This window comes from Eulemur rufifrons, chromosome 20 (assembly GCF_041146395.1).
Source record: "Eulemur rufifrons isolate Redbay chromosome 20, OSU_ERuf_1, whole genome shotgun sequence".
NCBI lineage: Eukaryota > Metazoa > Chordata > Mammalia > Primates > Lemuridae > Eulemur > Eulemur rufifrons.
The window spans coordinates 5,931,282-5,949,954 of NC_091002.1; the positions used below are offsets into that span (position 1 = coordinate 5,931,282).

An 18,673-nucleotide genomic window follows, 5' to 3' on the forward strand; every position below is an offset into this window, starting at 1 on the left:
AATCTTTGTGTGAGAAATTTTTCTCCATCTGCACCATGAGCTCCTTTTAAGTTCACCACTCTTACCCAAGGAACAAGAAGGGGGAAAGAGCAGGGAGCACTTACTCTCTGGCTGTTGGGATATACACTTGGAGGCCCCGGGGTGGCAATGCCCGGTGCCATCAGGAATCCTGGGGTGCTGCCCAGAAAGCCTGGGTCAGGGTGAGAACCAGAGATAAGCTCTCTAACCCCAGGTGCTGTCTGGCTGCCTCAGTGCTCAGCTGGTGATTCTTGGGCCACCGTAACCCACAGCAAGGTCAACAGAGACAGCCCCCATGTCCCCACAGGACACAGCTACAGGCACAAGAGTGGATCAGTAGGGGCCATTCAGTGTTTGGCCACCAGTGTGTGCCCCCAACAGCTTCTGCATCTGGAAGCAACCACACAGTGATTTCCCCATCCCCCATGACACACAGCAGGACACCCCCAAGGGCCCAGGCTTCCAACACAGGAGAGGATCAACCACTGCCCCTCTACCAGACTGCCAGGCCCAGGAGGCTGCCTCCCACCCTGCTCCTGCAGGTGGCCCTGGGGCCCCCAGCTAGAAATCAGAGGGGAAGTTTCCTGCAGCACCAGCCTCCCAGCCAATGTGTTTTTCTTCCTTATTCTGAACAAACCACCCTCAAGTGTGCACAATTCTACTTCTAAGATGGCTTCTCCAACATCTCGCAGCCACTTTCCCAACTGTTACAAAAGCTTGGTTTTATTTTTTGAGACAGCTGTTTTGAGACAGATTTTCTTTCTGTCACCCAGGCCAGAGTGGGTGACAGAAACATCATCATAACTCACTGCAGCCTCAAACAGATTCTCCTGCCTCAGCCTCTCGAGTAGCTGGGACTACAGGCACGTGCTACCACGCCCAGCTAATTTTTCTATTTTCTGTAGACAGGGTCTTGCTCTTGCTCAGGCTGGTCTCGAACTTCTGGCCTCAAGCAATCCTCCCAACTTGGCTTCCCAGAGTACTGGGATTACAGGCATGAGCCACCCCGCCTGGCCAAAAGCTCGGTTTTAACATCAAGTAAAGCGAAATACAGTATATCACTTCAAACTAACATTTTATTAAATTTTGCATTATTTAACTATAATAGATTTGTCTTTATAAAATTAGGTAACTTCTTTTGTAGTAAAAATAACCCCAAACCACTGGCCTCTCCTTGGCCCTTGAAACTGTGGACTGAGGCTGAGTCTGACTCCTGGCCACTGCCCCCAAGTGCCCCAAAGAGTCCCACAAAGCTGAGTTTTCTCTGCTCCCAAATCCCTGGAGTCAGGTGCTGCCTTGGGTAAATCATGCCAGCTGAGGCCATCACCTCTGCTTGAAACAGCCAAGTTTAGGGGTTTTAGGGCCACAGGTGTGAGGGCCCTCCTCCACCTTGTCAGAGCTACACCATGGAGCCTGGCCAGCATCTTCCCTGGCCCTCCCCCCACCTGAGCCCTCAGGAATTGGGTGAGATGCCCTTCAGAGCCTTGACCACGGAGGCCATCCCCTTCTGAACTAGGCAGCCTGGGGCAGTGGCCAGCCCTGTGTACACCCCTGGTAGGACTGCTTTCTGGGTGTTGCTGTGGTGGCTCTGTTCCTCAGCTCAACCCCTGCCCTGGCCAGGAGTCTGAGACCTCAGCCTTCCCTAGACTTGTGGGGGCAGCAGAAAGCACCGAGGACAGAGCAAATGCCCCTCTGGAGGTATGTGGTCCCATGAATGAGTAGGGCTGCCTTGGCCTGCCCTCCCATCACCACCCCAACAGGAGGGGCCCCTTGGCTGGCCACAGCCACCAGGAAGCACCACTAGGAGTGCTCCCACACTGGAGTGGCACCCCTGTTCTCCACCTCCTCCACCATCTGGCTCTACCCATGGTCTTCCAAGCAGCCCCTGTGGCTGGGGAGGGGGGCCCTACACCACAGGGCCAGTGGCCAGCTCCAGGACATCAGTGGGAGAATAGACCACAGCCTCCTGGGCAAATCTGAGTCTGGCACATAATAGAGGGGCAGGGGTGCTGCAGAAAATTAAGGCAAGTGGCCCAGGTGAGGACCATCTGGACCTTGGGGTCTACCCAGAGAACAGCTCTGGGGACAGCCCAATGCTGTGTTCTGTGTCCAGTATCTGCCCCTACCTGGAGGAAGGTGGAGGGAGGCGAAGAGGTGTGAAGACCCATCCCACTGCCACTGGGGAGAAGTGTTTGCATGAGAATTTCTTTTAAACAAAAGTCCTCAGCCTTCTGCACTCAGGGTAAAGGCAGTTGCTGCAGATCATATGCTTTAAATAGAGCTCTTTGCAAGTGGAGGCCTGGCCTGGCTACTCCTCCCTCCTGCCATACCCTCCATGGCTGGTGGGGTGCAGAGCCAGGCCAGGACCCCGTGGCCCCACCTGGCTGTTCAGCGCACGGTGCACACATCCAGGATGCAGAAGCGTGCACGGCAGGTGGGGCAGGGCACTCGACTGGCCAGCCAGGTGTCGGGGCGCTGGGGGTCCTGGCGGCTAGCGAACCACTTGCCCATGCAGGTGAGGCACCACATGGGGCGGCAGTAGCACTGCTGGCACTCGCCTGCGGCTGCCTCCTCGCAAGTCTTCACCAGCTTCACACTGGCGCGCGTCTGCATGCAACCGATGCATGCCTCCAGCTCCTATGGGTAGGCAGAGGGTCACGTAGAGCCCAGGGATGGCTTGGGAGCCCACCCACCCCACCCTGGCCAGCCCCCCACCTCACCCTGGCCAGCCCCCCACCTGGCTGCTGGGCACCAAGTAGGCTGGGTTGACCTCTACCAGGGAGGCGAACGTCTCCAGGAACAGGTCGCCCAGGCTTTGGTGGATGACCACGTTGGTTGCGCTGCGGATGGGTGCCTGGAGTTTCTCACACAGTTCCCCGTACTCCGCCGAGTTCAGCCTGGGGAGAGGCACAGCCCTCTGTCTGCAGCCTAACCGGGACCCTGAGGCTGGCGGGGAGAGGGGAAGCCACAGCTGCTCCCCAAGAGGGCAGGGGCAGCTACCCCACCAAGCCCAGAAAGATGGCCCTGAGGCCAGAGCCTGCAGCCCCAGTTCCTGCTCACCACACAGTTTGAGTGATGGGACAGAAGACCTGGGAGCCAAGGGCAGCCACCAAGCCTGTAATCCCATACTGTCTCCAGAGTGCTCCCCAAGGTCTCAGGGGGAGCTGAGAGCACGGGAGTAGGAGGGGACCCTGAGGGAGGATGACATTTGAGGGGTGAGTGGCCAGTATACCACAGACACCTGGCCTGGTACCATACAGGCCCATGCCTGCCATGCCCAGTACCTCCCAGGGGGCACGAAGGCCAGGCCTATCGGAGGCTACCTCATTCTTACCGGATGTCAAAGGCCTGCACGCCAGGGCTGGCACTGGCCACACGGATGGTGAGGAGCTGCACAGGCAGGTTGGAGTCTGGCGAGAGCTCATGCTGCCTCGACTCTGTTACAGTCAGGTGCACATCCTGCTGCTGGGCCACGTGCACACGGTATGTGGTCACCTTCATCACCCACGTGTCTGTCACAATCACACGGGCACCTGGCGCCCCGGTGGCAAACTTGTCAATCCGACGGAACTCGGTGTTGACAGAGGAGGCAACAGCCTGCCAACCTGACTGCGGGAGGGCATAGAGCGCCAGCGTACGGGCCAGCGGGTGGCGGGCCCACTGGTCTTGGGACCAGTAGTAGATGAGGGTGCAGACAAGGGAAGGGAGAGTCACAGCCAGCAGGAGGAAGAGCCACCAAGCCTCCGGGGCCTGGCTGGGGGAGTAGAGCTGCTTTTCTGAGGCTGCGAAGCACATGCCCACGTAGTAGCCTGCAAAGGATGAGGTGAGCCTCAGGGGAGCTTGGGACCGCCAGGCCACTGTCCCACCCCTAGCTGTGCCCATCCCGGGGCCGTAGCACCATCCCTGTACCTGGGGGTGGTGGGGGGCACTTCCTCTCTCATTCCCAACCCTGGGCATGGCCCCCTGCCCTGATCAGCTCCCACTCAGCCCTTGCCCACAGCAGTGGTATGATGTATTGGGGGAAATATTTTAATTTACTACTTTAGTTTTACACAATAAATGAGTATTGAAAAACTACAAAAGCCAAGAAAAGCAAAAATACACACAACTATCTGGTGGCATCTCATGCAGAGCTGAGCCCTGGCTGCCGGGGGCAGTTCCCTAGGCCAGATCTTGGGCTCTCAATCTGCCCACCTGAGGCAGCAGATCAGACGTGGTCCACCTCAGTGCTGGGAAGTTGTGTGTGAGAAAGCAAGTGCTCAGAGAACCATGGCATGTGGCACATGAGCCAGCTGCAGGGCCCAGCTGGCCAGATTTGGGATAACATGGTCAAAATAAACATCAAAGATGCCCAGAAGCTGTATAGGAAGGTTCCAGTTTCAAAAAAATAGTAAACTTTGGAGAAGACTAGGTCACTATATTTTAAGGTAATCTGTTATGTAACAAGAATTAACTAATAGATCTACAAAGTTTGAGAGCTTTCCTTAGTAAGTTAAAAATAAAAGAAAGCTGGACAATGGGCTGAGGCCAGCTCTGCAGTCTGCTCAGGGTGTGGCCCCCGTTGAGTCGCTTGTGCTCCCTAAGTTTGGGTTTCCCGCTGGTGGCTTGGGGTGCCTAGCCACTCACAGGCCAGGAGGGTGGGGAGGGTGCAGCTAGAGGGGCTACAGAAACCCACCCCACGGCTCTCAGGGAAGCAACCTGGCCAGGGCACCCCCTCAGAGCCCCATATTCCTTATCCACCTCACAGGGTGCTGGATCCTCAGGCTGAGTGACCATCCAGCCATTCCAGCGTCTATCTCTCAAGCAGGCACCCTCTGCCTGCCTTCTTCCCCAAAAGGCAGGCCTGGGTACCTCCACCCCTCACCTCCCTCCAGCTCGCAGGAACTCAGGCTGCTGTGTTCTCGCACCAGTGAGAAACACCTCCTGTGTCCACAGAGCTACAGCAGTGGCAAACCAAGGGCCATTTGCATCTGCCTCTGTCCTCCAGAGGGCTCCCACCTGGTACCTCCCATCCTCCAACCAGCTAGTGCCCACTCTCACCTAGGTTATGGCACCCAGAGGCCGTCCCGCAGCCTCCACACCTGCGGCCCGCAGACTGCAACTGCCCCCATCTCTGCCTGCCATCCCCAAACCCGCCCTCCAGGGAGCCCATCCGCTCCCTTCCGTTGGAATCAGTCTCTTGGAGCCTACCACCCCCACAAACAAAGGCTGCCCATCTTGCGACCCCCAGCCACGATGGGGGTACAGGACGTGAGCCCAGGAGGCCGGGGCACTCCCTGCCCAGGGTCCTGAACTTCGGTTTCTGCCCTTTGCAAGCCAGTGCAGGCAGCGTCGCCCACTCCGGAGAAGCATGGCGCCCGCTGCCGACGCCTGGGATGACCCAGCTGCCCCCGCAGCTGGACGCACGGAACTTCCGCGTCCCCGTCCCTGGCAGGGAGCTGGCGGGCAGCGCCTCACCGAGCGGCAGCAGCGAGTGGCACAGCAGCGTGGCAGCCGTGCGGCGCAGATGGAAGGACACGAAGGCGGCGTCCTCGCTGCCCAGCCAGCCGGACAGCAGGTTCTGTACCGTGAGCCCGGCCGAGTGGAACTCATTGGGCGTGAACACGAAGCACACGGCGAAGACCAGGTAGGCCAGCGTGAAGGTCACCTCAGGGCTGTCCATGCCACCGCCGCCAGGAGGACGTCCGCCGACGCCCACTGCCCTGGCGAAGGGGAGAGACCAGAGCTTTCTTTTCGGGGCCGTTTGGTTGTGGCCGATCTGCCCGGCCGCCGCGTGGCACTCTGGGAGATGGAGTCTCCCCCGACGCTCCAGTCAAGCCACCTGAAGGACATTCTGGGAAATGGAGTCCCGGCGCCCGGCCGCTGCGGTTCACTGGGAGATGGAGTCCGACCCGACCCCGCCGCCGACACGCAATCTGCAGAGCACTCCGGGAGATGGAGTCTGCCCCCCTCCGTTATACTGCCCGTGGGGCCCCACAGAAGATGGTGTGGGACCCGCCCCGCCATGGCGCGCGGGGCACTCTGGGAGTTGGAGCTCCCCGCCCTGCCCCGCCCCTCATTTCTGTACACCGCGGGACACTGAGAAATGGGGTTCCGTCGCGGGGCCGCCACGGGACACTGAGAAATGGAGCCTCTGCGCCCTGCACCCGACCAAAAGCGGTGAGCCGCCGTGACAGTGCCCACGAGGGCGCGGACCCTCCTCACAGGCGGTCCCGTTGGTGGCGCTGCATCTGGTCCCATTTTACAGCTGAGGAAACTTAGCCCAAGCCAGCGGCTCTCAGGCTCCGGCCATGCTGCGCAGCCCAGTCGCGTCCGCGGCAGAGGCTGACATCCCCAGGACGGTGCTGGGTCCCGCGACCCTGGCCCACCCTCCAGCAGAGGTTCTCCTCCGCGAGCCAGTGGTCTTCGCGTCTCCCCCCACACCTAGCATACCGCCCACCCGGAGGAGGAATCGCAGGCACAGGAGGGGGTGGGGCTGTCGCAGCGCGTCTTCTTATTGGCCAACCCGCCCCGGTCGCACGCTGATTGGCCGCGCCGATCCAATCGTCCGCATTTGAATCCTCGGGCGCAGCTGCAGCAACCAGACTGGGCTGTGGATACTCTACCCCTGGCGAAGCGGTCAGTCTCCTTCTTTCCTAGCGGCCGTGGCGCGGGCTCGGAACCCCGGCAGCGGCGAGCAGGTAGGCAGGCCGCCGCCGTTCCCCGCTCAGGGTTCCGACTTCTGGAGGATACCCTCCAGGCTGCAGCCATCGCCGGGCTCGGTCCCTCGGGTTCCCCTCTGGCAGCCGCTTCCCCGGAAGCGTCTCCTCCGCCGGAACCACCTGGCCCCGTCAGCGGGCCCTCCGGTGGAGTGTGGCCGTGGACAGTGGCCGAGCTGAGCCGAGCCAGGCCGCGGAGGGGGCGCGGGGCCCCGCCGTTGTCCGCGGGCGAGCTGAGTCGATTCTCTCTCCTGAAGCACCGCGCTCCTGGTCCAAGGTTCGCTCCCGTCTCACTCCCGCTCCCTCTTCTCGCGGTGCCTCTTGTGTGTCACTCTCCTCTAGCCTTTCTTCTGGGGCCAACTCCAGCTGTGCCACCTGCCACAGAAACCTGGACCCTGACCCACACCGCAGAGCTGCCAGAAACCAAGCCCAGCTGTCGCTCCTGATCAAGAGCCCCCTATCCTCAGCCCCGCGCAGTCAACAAAAGCCCCGCCTGCCAAAGGGCTCGCTGTTTTCCCGCCTTATTCCAAGCCAGGGACTGCCAGAAAGGTTTTTCTCTGTCGCCATCTCCCCAGTTCTAGGCTTGTGCATCCCAGGGCAATCCAGCACCCCCTCCCCTGCCCTTTACCCAGTTGTCCAAGCTGAAAACTTCAGCCTTGCCCTTGACTTCTGTTTGCTTTTCCCACCTCCACAAGTCCCACCTGGGCCCACTAGCCAAGCCAGGGTCTGGCCTCCTCTCCACACTGCAGGATCCCCTGGTTTCCCCACTTACCTCCTGCCCTTCCCCGTCCACCCACACATAGCACCCCAGCAGGCCACTTCTGACCCCACACCTCACTCTTCAAAGCCCCCCAGCACCCCCACCACCAGGTGCCTCTGATATCCCTCTGGGCAGGTTGGCACTCGGTTCTCTAGCAACTCCTAGGTCTGCAATGTTGTGGACGGAAAGGGTGGAAAAATGTGTCCGTGACCAGTGTGAGGACCTGAGAAGTAGGAATGGAGCCTTTCTAGAACCTCTGAGCTTGACTGGAGGCCCTGGTGTGTGTTTCTAGACTCCAGGCCCCGATGTAGTTGTTCCCAGACACCCACCAAGTAATTCTAGATCTCCGCGTGCTCCCTTCTCTTCTCCTCTCCTCAGCTCCTCCTCCAGGCCTGAACCCTCTCAACACCCTGGTCTGGTCCCCACTCTCTGGCCCAGTGGGAGGGAGTGCAAACCGGAGCCCCTGTCCTGCCCTCAGCTGCACTGTTGTGCCTTATACCACAGGCAGAGGCCTGTGGGGAGACTGGGGCTTCCTCTAGCTCTTCTGGTTTTCCTACAGGCCAGGATTTTCCTGCCTCCTAAGTTTTACCCAAGAGAGTAATCCAACAGTAGGAGTTGTTATGAGGACTTGGCTTTTTCCCTTGTCTCAGCCTGAAGGCCTTTTTAGCTCTTCGTCCCAGGAGTTGGCAGGGCTGCCCAAAGCACCCCCTGCCAGGCTGGAGAGTCAGAGTCCCCTGAAGTGGTACAGGGACTCACTCTGAGGTTTTCTCTGCCTTGCTTGGTGGAGGACACCTGTGTGAGGTGAGCTTTAGGGTGTTGACCACACCTGTGCGGGGAGGATGTCTCCCTTGTCAGGCCTGTCAGGTTGCCCTGGGGCCTACTTTTCTTGTGACCAAGCTGAACAGCCGACATGGTTGTAACAATTTGAATTAGCAAACAGGTTACTCTCTCCTCATTCCCTAACAGGTGACTTTTCAGACACCTCTGCGTGATCCACAGACACACAGGATCTTAAGTCCAAGCATGACTAGCAAACCTGAGACTGCTTTTGTTCTGGATGACACCATTGGATTAGAAAACTTTCAACATGTTTGGCCACAGAAAGAGAAGTAAGTGTTGGTGCTGTTGAATGTACTGTAGCTTCCCAGTCTCTGACTGACTTGGTGGGACGATTCTGTCACATCTTGGCTGGATTTCTCCTGATCTCTAGTGAGTTTATGCAGTGTGTGGCCCGTTGGTTAGCAGAAAAGTTGATCATCAAATACTCAGGATAAGTTTTAACTTCATTGTTTACTGCTTTGCTGTGCGCTTGCCAATCAGTTGGCCTCAATCTTTGTTTCTCTAACTCGATGAAATGTCCTGACCCACCTCCAGGGAATGGCGATCTGCAGTTTCATTTCTGTGTTTCATTCTGCTCATTTCAGCACATGGAAAGAACAGATAGAAACTTGTAGGCAGAGAAACTGTGTTGTACTGTCTATACCAGTCAAAATAGGCGAGCTGGGCTGTGGCGCATGCCTGTAGTCCCAGCTTCTTGGGAGATTGAGGTGGGAAGATGGCTTGAGTCCAGGAGTTCTACGCCATAGTGCGCTTTGCCGATCAGATGTCGGCACTAAGTTTGGCATCAATATGGTGACCTTTCGGGAGTGGGGAACCACCAGGTTGCCTAAGGAGGGGTGAACTGGCCCAGGTCGTACAGAGAGCAGGTCGCAGCTCCCTGGGGATCAGAATATGTGTGGTCAGAGGGCTGGGCCTGGCATCAGGTGCTCGGCTGGGCAGTCTGCTGGCCGACCTGACACGTGATGGTAAGTGGCACCAAGGCTCATCCTGTCTTTGCCTGGAGAGGGAAGGCCCTGGAGGCCGTGCCTCACTCCGCAGCTGAGCTAATACATCTCACATCCAGTGTGCGTAGGGGCCTCCTGGCACAGTTTTCTAGTGGTTTTTGCTGATTTAACAGTTCAAAACTTTTAAACAGATTATAGATGTACAAGGAAGAGCACAATATAGCACTAGTGTGTTCTCTACCTAACTTAAATTTAAAAAATGTCGCCAATAAATGCCAGCAACATTTTCTGCATCCTCTTATGGTCGATGTGCCCATCTGTGGGGGACAGAGGGCATGGAGGAGCTAGGAGAGACAGGGAGGGTGGCCCTGAGAGGCTCAAGCTGTGAGAACCGAGTGCCAACCTGCCCAGAGGGATATCACAGGCACCTGGTGGTGGGGGTTTGGGGAGGTTTGAAGAGTGAGGCGTGGGGTCAGAAGTGGCCTGAGAAGCCCGCTGGGGTGCTGTGTGTGGGTGGGAAGGGAAGGGCAGGAGGTAAGTGGGGAAACCAGGGGATCCTGCAGTGTGGGGAGGAGGCCAGACTTAGTGTGGGCCCAGGTGGGACTTGTGGAGGCGAGCCAAAGCAGAGACTCCTCACAGAGCCGAGGGAGAAAGTGCACATGGCGGGAGCTCTGCCTCCTTGGCCGAGGCTGCTGCGCCTCCTGGTACAAGCCCTGAAGGAGCATGTGGAGTGACCCTGGCAGACCTGCCTGGCGAGACCCTGGCCCCGGCTGAGAGTGTGGGCACCTCTGGGCCCTTGACGGCTGGCAGGGCCACAACCCCAACCTCCAGGCCTGGGGCCACGGAGGACTCAAGTCTGAGCCCGTAAGTGCGGGGTTGGCTGCTCTGTGGTATTTGTGGTCAGGGGCCTAAGTCCAGAAATGCCACTGGGCAGAGGAGACACAGCTGCAGGGTCCCCAATCCCGAGACCAGGAGGGTGCCAGGAGTTGGCTTCGAGGTTATGTGGTAGTGCGCCCTCGGTTTAAAGAAGAATCAAGCACGTGAGCGCTGGCACTCGAGTTGAAAGCAAAATGTGGCCGGTCCGAGAGCAAGGCCCCCTCCCCCAGCTCAGGCACCTCCCCAGGTGAACCTGAATTCCAACAGCCAGATGAGCCTGTTACCACCTAGGGTGGCTCTCAGTCCCCACGTGTGTGCCTTCTGGTTGGAGCGCCTTCTGGTGCTGCTGCTCGCTGGGGTCTTAGCCTTCCTCACCCAGCGTTCTGGTGTGGAGCTTTCCTAGCAGAGCCTCCAGGGCCAGCTGCCATCCACTGTCACCTCTTGGGCCACACCCCATGGCTTGAGTTGCTCAGCCCTGGGATGGCCCTTTCCTGCCTCCTATGCCCCCAGGCCCTTTGCTGATTTCACTGTCAAAAGACTACAAGGAGTCCTCTTTGCTTGCCCTGCCCCATTCCTCCCAGAGCCAGCAGGCAAGGCGAGTGTTTCTCATGCTGGGTAGGGTTGGTGAGGGCAGCTTCGTGGTCAGGTCACTTGGGCAGCCCTTGTGCCTGGCGCACTCTAGCTGAGCATTGACGTGACCAATGCAGCAATGCAGGTGGGAGGCAGGTGGGCAGCTTGGTGCTGGGAGCCACGGGGCAGGGCGCCTGGGCCTCTGCTGACTCTGTCTCTCCAGGCAGCTGCGTCCAGCCTCAGTGGAGGACATGCCTGTGGCGCAGATGACAGCTGAGACCCCAAGCGCAGAGGGCAAGGTACGGAGTGTATGTGTGAGGGCTTATGCTCCTGTACCATCCATGTAGAAAAGTGTCAGGGTATGGGGGGCACAGGTGACCTTGCGGTGGCAGGATGGGATACCCTGCTGCCACCGCCCCGGGGGTTTATTTTGATGAGACTGGGTGAGGCAAAATCCCAGCCAGAGGGTCCTCAACTGCAAAGGGTGACCCTGACTTTCCCTCCAGGAGGGAAACTGGAATTCTTCGGGCACACTGGTTCCCACGAACTGTCCAGGCAGCGAGGCAGTGCCCCCCACGCAGCAGGGGCCAGAGCCTGCCTTGGAGCCAAGGGAGGAGAGCTTCAGAGACCCTGCAGAGGGTAAGTTGCCTCAGGGTGGACGCCCTCTGGTTTGCTTTAAATGTATCCCCTGACCATTTGTGTTTGGTGGCTTGACTCCCCTGTGTCGTTCTACAGGCTGGTCTGTCCCCTAACGTTAAGTAATTCATACGCAAACTTCTAGTTTATCAAAAGATAGGCATTTTCAGTAGGATAGGGCTCATCCCTTTCCCAGATTTTGTATACTCACTTAGAGAAATTCAGCCAAAGGCATAAATGAGGCAACACACGGACAACATGCAAACTTGTAATCGCCAGCTGGGCACTGGTTGGTAATCAGGGAATTAATGAAATGAGAAGCTTAAACCTTCAACACCAGGCTGTGGTGAAATGTGGAAGGTAGAACGGTCATTAAAGTGCATCGGAAGAGAAAAGCAGGAGAAAAGAATAAATTGTGTTCAATGAGTTAAAACTGGATTGGTTTAAAGGCTATAAAGCAACTTTGTAAGATCTCAGTTTTGGTTGCTTAAAAACTCAGCCATTGGGAAGACTGGAAGGTGAACGTAGGGTTTATCTCTGGCAGAACCACATGGGTTCTGGCCACGTGGGGATAAGCTTAGCTGGGGTGGACCTGTCACCCCCATGTGGGACCCCTGGAATCACACACAACATGGGCTCTTGGGTCCGGCCTCTCCTAGGGAGTGCAGTGTTTCCAAGCCTCGTCCATCTGCAGCAGGTGTCGGTGCCTCGTCCCCGCTGTGGCTGAATAACATTCATATTTTGTTCATTCATTCATTCATCGATGGCCGCTTGGGTTGTTTCCACGTTTTAGCTGTTGTAAATGATGCTATGAACAGTCATGTCCTTAGGCTTTGATCTATTTTGAGTTAATTTTTCTATGTGGTGTGAGGCACCCTTAAGATTTTGTGTGGACATACGTTTTCCTTCTTTTGCGTGTATAGCTGGCATTGGAATTGCTAGGTCATGGTGACTCTACGCTTACCAGGAACTGCCAGACTGTTTTCCAGAGGGGCCGCACCATTTTACATACGTACGAGCAGTGTAGCAGGGTTCCTCACCAACACTTGTTATGTCTCACTGATCCCGGCCGTCCTAGTGGCTGCAAACTGCTATCTGGTTGGGGTTTTGATTTGCATTTCCCTGCTGGCTAATGAACCTCTTTCAGGCATCTAAGAGTTTTATAGCTTTAGCTCTTACCTTTTGTTCCTTGATCCTTTTGAGTTCATTTTTGTATGTGGCGTGAGGCACCCTAAAGGTTTTTGTTTTGTTTTGTTTTTAATTTTTTAGAGCTCTCTCCCTGTGCCGCCCAGGCCGGAATGCAGCGGGTGTTCACAGGCACAGGCACAGCTCCCTGCAGCCTTGACCTCCTGGGCTCAAGCGACCCTCCCACCTCTGCACCGGCTTACCCTTAGGTTTTTTAATCAAAATTTATATTATCAGATCTTAAAGGATTTTTCTAAGGTAGTTTTAAACAGTAGTTCTCAACTAGGGTACTTGCGGCCCCCAGGGGACCTTACTGGTTGTCATGCCTAGGGGGTGCTACTAGCATTGAGTTGGGAGAGGCCTGGGATGCTGCTTAGCAGCCTGTAGTGCCCAGCACACCCCACCGCAGAGAGTGCTCAGGCTCCAAGTGAAGCAGCGCTGAGGTGAGAGATCCCACCGCAAGGCAAAGGACCCTCGGCCCCAGGTCCCAGGCGAGGAGGCTGCTGGCCTGGTGGCCAGGAATGCTCCCTGTGTTTATTCCACCAGAAAACCATGGTCACATCGTCTTGAGGGCCATGGGAGACCTAGCCTGTGGCCCTCGGGGCCCTGGGTGTTAGGGGGACAGTGACAGCAACAGTGACTTGCTCCCTCTCAGTTCTAGGCACAGGGGCCGAGGTAGATTACCTGGAGCAGTTTGGAAGTTCTTCGGTAAGTCCTGGGCACTGCGACGGCAGCCTCACCTGCACTGCGCGTCCCCAGGGCAGCCCCACATTGTCACGCCCAAACAGCTGGATGGTTCTTCACTGTGGAGCGTCACTGGGTGCCCGTGTTTCCCCTGACTCAAACAGGCCCGGACGTTGGGACTGGTCCTGAGTCTCTCTAGGGCCCCCTTTTCCTGCAATTTCTCATTTAAGTGGTGGCCTGTGGTCCTGGCAGAGTTCCAACCCAGGTGCTCACCTGAGGCACACCTGGACATGCTGTGATGCCAGGAGTGGCGGTACCTCATCTCCATCTCCCTGCAGGTGCCGGGCCCACCCCCGTGTGTCCTCATGCCTGGGAGCCCACCCCTGCCTACCACTGGGCCCATCGTAGACCTGCTGCAGTACAGCCAGAAGGACCTGGACATGGCAGTAAGGACACGAGGCAGCTCCTCTGTAAACCTGGCAGGCCGTTGTGGGGACAGGCCAACGGCCAGGCACAGGTGGCACTGAGTGCAGGGCCCGGCACCGGGCATTGGGTCCAGGGCACGACCACCGTGCATGCTCCTGATCCTCCTGGTGCAATCAAACAGGCACCTGCTGGCATCGATTACTGGACCCCCAACCCCTTAGCCCATTACTGATGCCCAGATAGCTGAGAATTTCAGGTTCCCGTCTGGCATCCAAGCAGGCAGCTTCCCACAAGCCAACTCCCCCACGCAGAGCTCTCAGACAGCCTGGACTCTGACCTGGGGTGCAGTGTTCATCCTAGGGGTGGTCTCGCAGCCTTGAAGGTGGCACTTGCTGCCGTGAACCTGGATGTGGCCCTTTCTTGCCCCGCCCTCCCCCACCAGTGCAGACTCCGTCTCTGGATGGGTTAGAGAGCCCCACCTCCACCTTCCTCAGATGTGAGGGTCCCCTGTGTTTCCCTCTGTCCTCACCAGACACACTGAGGCTCAGCCTGTTTAAATCGCCTTATCTGTGGACCATGGAGGGGCTGGGTGTCTGGGCAGCACACTGAGCTGCCGTCTGCCTGGCAGTCGCCAGGGAGGCATGGATGGGATGGCCCAGGAGGACAGCTGGCCTGGCTGGGGCTTAAGCCCTCGAGTCTTCTCAGGCCTGCAACACTGGCCCTGACCCACAGGCCCCCAGCAACCCCCTGCGCCGTGTCGGGGCCCATCCGAGTGGCCCTGGAGCAGGCCTAGAGGCCCACAGCACATAGCGTGGCCTTCTTTCTGTAGCTGGCCACCCTCCACCCTGCAGGCCCGGGCTCCTGGGGACTGGCGGGCCTCTGGGCCCTGTCTTCCCTCAGAATTGACTAGAATTGAGTCAGAGCCTGTGGGGCCCTGACGGGTGGACATGCCAGGTGGACATGCACTCCCTGGGCACCTACTGGATTCCACCAGGGCCAGTCACTCGCAAGCACAGCCAGTGACCCCATGCCTCCTGGCCCCATAGTCACTTAAGTTCCATGGCCTGGGCCTGACCAGGGCTCCCAGGGTCTCCCTGGAAATCCCACATGGAACTGTGACTTGGTGATATGGCCCCAGACTCCTTGGGTGTGGGCACAGTCAGATCCTTGTGAGAGGCACACACCATGGAAGGTTGGGTGGGGGAGTCAAGGTCGCACCTGCCGACTCGGGTGCGTGGTTTGCACAGGTGAAAGCAACACAGGAGGAAAACCTGGAGCTGAAACGCAAGTGTGAGGAGCTCCACGGGAAGAACCTGGAACTGGGGTAAGTAAGCCTTGCAGCCTCAAGCCAGCCATGACCTGGGCTGACCTGGCCACAGAAGGTCACAGACACTCATTTGTTCTCCTCCCGCAGGAAGATCATGGACAGGTTTGAGGCAGTCATGTACCAGACAATGGGTGAGTGCCCTGGCCACCCAGGGGGCATACGCCTCTACCAGGTGCCACCTGCTCCCCAACCCTGCCCCCCCAACCCCTGTGACATCCCAGCTCTGTGGACACTCGGTGAGGCCAGGTTAGTTCTACCTTTGCAGCGTCCCTCTTCCTACCGCACAAGTATCCCTTTACAGCAAACCCACCATGGAGCCACTGAGAAGTTAGGGAGAATCGGGCAGTCAGTGAGGCTGGTGGCACCCGTGTGGCTGGCACTTGTCAGGCCCCAAAATTGTTGAGACCCTGAGCTGGCAGATGGGGCCATGGCAGGGAACAGATGTCACCCCTCCCTTACCCCGACATGAGTGCTGCTGGAACAGCAGGCCTCACCTGGGACAAGGGCTCAGGCTCCTGCAGGTACCCCTGTGGGGACCTGTCTTAGGTTAAGTGTCAGCCAGGGGCAGGTGACTTCCCAACCCTTGTCTCCCTCTGAGAGCACTACAACACCACAACCAGCAACCTCGAGCTCGCCACGCCAGCTCCCAGCTTGCAGGTCACACTGTGGGCTCTGGGGATGTCCGAGCACTGCCCCTCTTCTTCAGCAGCCTCTGCTGCAGGCCCCGGGCTTCATTGTCCACTCCCTGTGGTCCCCTGTGGAACTGACATTGCGGGAACAGCTGTGTTCTGGGCTTTCTGTCCCACCCCGGAAGATCACAGGTAGAAAGGGGAACTCGTCACCTTGAGAGGACATCTGACCAGGGACCACATCTTCTGGGGCTCACACGCAAGCTTGCCGCCTCTCCTCCTGGTGCCTGGTTCCCTTGCCTCGTGATCTTGGCTGTTTCTGGACCCCAGCGTTTAGGTTGTCTCTAATCCCAAGTGCTTGCTGTGTTTTTGTCTCCAGAGGAGGCTCAGAAACAGAAGGAACTTGCCAAAGCCGAAACCCAGAAAGTTAGAAAAAGACCAACTTACTGCAGACCTGAAGTCCATGGAAAAGTCCTTCTCCAACCTCTTCAAACGGTTTGAGAAACAGAAGGAGGTGATTGAAGGCTACCACAAGGTACGCCGTGCTGCCCTGTGTCCTTACCACGGGGGCTCACGGGGGCTCACGGTCCACGCTGACAGGACCTGATCCTATGCCGAGCCTTCCCTTGCTACGGCACATGGGGTGTCTCATGAACAAGAAGGGCTGCTGGTGGGGGTGAGAGTCGCATGGCACAGCTGGTGTGCGAGGCTTTGGCTGAGGTTGGTTAGAGCACAGGTGAGCAGAGCAGCCACGTGGGCACAGCCTGAGACATGGCAGGGGTGCAACGAGCATAGAAGGAGAGGCCGGGGCAGGTGGCAGGGGGTACGGCTGTACCCGGTGCACGGGACAACCTGCCTTCTGGAGAAGGTCCTGGGCTCTGCAGCGTCTGGACCGTCCACTATGTGTAAAGAACAACTCAGCTGTGATCGAAGAACTATGACATTTAAGAGCTTAAATCTTCGATTACTGCTCCAGACGGTTTTACAGATAACACCTGGCACAGGATAACCAGGCGTTGGAGGAGGAAACATGAGTGAAAATCAGAACCAGTCAGCAGAAACAGACCCACAGGAGCGCCAGACACTGGTGTCCACAGAAGCAGGTGTTGGTGGAAGGTGCTTCTCAGATCTGCCTTGGGGAGCAGAGTTGGCAGGGGCTGCTGTGTGGATGCTGGGAGAGGCAGGACCCCTCGCACAGTGCCATGGGCTCGAGGACTCCCCTCCCAGCACTGTTTCCTGGCCCTCCCCTCGGCCACGCTGTGGTCTGCATCACCGGCCTCGCCTCTCCCAGGCAGGTCTATGTCATAGCTACACCCAGCCACCTGCCCACTCCCATGGAGGCTTCTCTGTGCTTCATCCCACCTCGGAGGACCCAACAGAGGCTTTTTTTGTTTTGTTTTGTTTTGTTTTGTTTTCTTTGAGACAAAGTCTCACTCTTTCACCTGGGCTAGAGTGCCATAGTATCAGCCTAGCTCACAGCAACCTCAAACTCCTAGCCTCCCAAGTAGCTGAGACTACAGGCACATGCCACCATGCCTGGCTAATTTTCTTTCTATTTTTAGTAGAGACGGGGTCTCGCTCTTGCTCAGGCTGGTCTCAAACTCCTGATCTCAAGCAATCGTCCCACCTCGGCCTCCCAGAGTGCTGAGATTATAGGCATGAGCCACCGCGCCTGGCCCCAACATAGGCTTTACAACAATCAGTATATTCAAAGACGTATTGTTTCAGAACTAGAAAGGGACCAAATGAAAATTCTGAACTGAGAAATGTACTTACCAAAGCTAACAATTCACTGGACACAGTTCAGACTGGCTGCCTTGAACATTCACCACGGGACGAAGAGGCTGAGTCAGGGGCCAGGGTGCAGACTGCAGCCCCGCAGCTGGGGACGGAAGCCAGGGAGATGCCGCTGTGGAGGGAAGGCCTGACCACACACGCCAGATGCCTCACCTACAGGCAGGTGGTCAGGAACTTCCACGGCCACGAGACACAAGGCCGTAGGTTTAGCAGGAGGCGGGAACCTCAGCAGAACTCGGTTTTAAACCACCCAACACACCACAGCTGGTGGCTCCTCACTGTCACTGGGGTGGGGAGGGGCCAGCAGGGCTGTGGGGAGCAGCATGTCGAGATGTCAGGTGGCCCCTGCTGTCATCCTCTCGGTGCCAGCCCCAAAGCAAGGGTCTCAGCTTGCAGAGGGTGGCACCCAGGGGCGGGCTGGTCAGCGTTCCCAGTGCCTGGGCACAGAAACTGGCTGGCTGAGGGTGTGGTGAGAGGGGTGACAGCTGCAAGGGCCCAGGGGTCAGAACCGGCGCCCCAGAGGGTGGAGAGCCTGGGGCTGACCAGAACCTCTGAAGCGGGTGGGCTGGGGAAGTATGTGGAGTGGCTTTTTCACTGCTAATGTCCCAGGCAGCCTCGAGGGTCTGCAGTCTGCACCTGACCCCCGGGGTCCCCAAGTGCCAAGCCTGGACCATGTTACATAGATGAGTACTGTTAACAGTTAATGTCTGCTCTCATTGCTGAAGAACGAAGAGTCGCTGAAGAGGTGCGCTGAGGAGTTCTTAGCGAGGATTGACAAGGAGGGCCAGAGATACCAAGCACTGAAGGCCCACGTGGAAGAGAAGCTCAAGCTGTGAGTGTTTGGGGGGAGGGAGCCCCCAGGAAGGAGGGTCTGGTCCTCAGCCCCTTGGGCTCAGCCTCTGCCCTCTGCCCTTGCCTCTCCAGGGCAAATGAGGAGATTGCCCAGGTCCGGAGCAAGGCCAAAGCGGAGGCCTTGGCCCTGCAGGCCAGCCTGAGGAAGGAGCAGATGCGGGTCCACTCGCTGGAGAAGACGGTGGAGCAGAAGGTGGGGCGCAGGGAACCCCCGGGCCCACCAGGCTCAGGGGCATCTGTTCTAGGCCTGTTGCTGTTCCCTCTAAGCATGTTCTGCAGAAACCCAGCGATTCATCTTTTCTCCTTCAGACTAAAGAAAACGACGAGCTGACCAGGATCTGTGATGACCTCATCTCCAAGATGAAGAGCTGACCGGAAGTCACTGACCAGTAGCCACCCTCCCTCCTGTCTGTCTGTCTGTGTCTTCGGTT

General features: G+C 57.8%; 2 protein-coding genes across 2 annotated transcripts; one reads left to right on the forward strand and one right to left on the reverse strand.

Moving 5' to 3' along the window:
• Positions 1–1,079: 1,079 nt before the first annotated feature.
• Positions 1,080–5,784, reverse strand: TMEM129 (transmembrane protein 129, E3 ubiquitin ligase). The gene is made up of 4 exons (XM_069496648.1): positions 5,476–5,784; positions 3,353–3,827; positions 2,756–2,915; positions 1,080–2,655 (listed from the first exon to the last, which is right to left on the reverse strand). Exons 1-4 carry the CDS (start codon positions 5,678–5,680, stop codon positions 2,407–2,409), a joined length of 1,089 nt encoding a protein of 362 aa, XP_069352749.1. The 5' UTR covers positions 5,681–5,784; the 3' UTR covers positions 1,080–2,406.
• A 524-nt stretch (positions 5,785–6,308) lies between these two features.
• TACC3 (transforming acidic coiled-coil containing protein 3) lies at positions 6,309–18,621 on the forward strand. The gene is given in 16 exon segments (XM_069496415.1): positions 6,309–6,359; positions 6,446–6,698; positions 6,758–6,993; positions 8,443–8,585; positions 10,930–11,005; positions 11,213–11,345; positions 13,183–13,233; positions 13,236–13,355; positions 13,464–13,657; positions 14,885–14,961; positions 15,052–15,095; positions 15,973–16,021; positions 16,023–16,128; positions 18,116–18,222; positions 18,315–18,435; positions 18,552–18,621. Coding segments are annotated over 16 exon segments (1,824 nt in total). The 3' UTR covers positions 18,615–18,621.
• Positions 18,622–18,673: the final 52 nt, after the last annotated feature.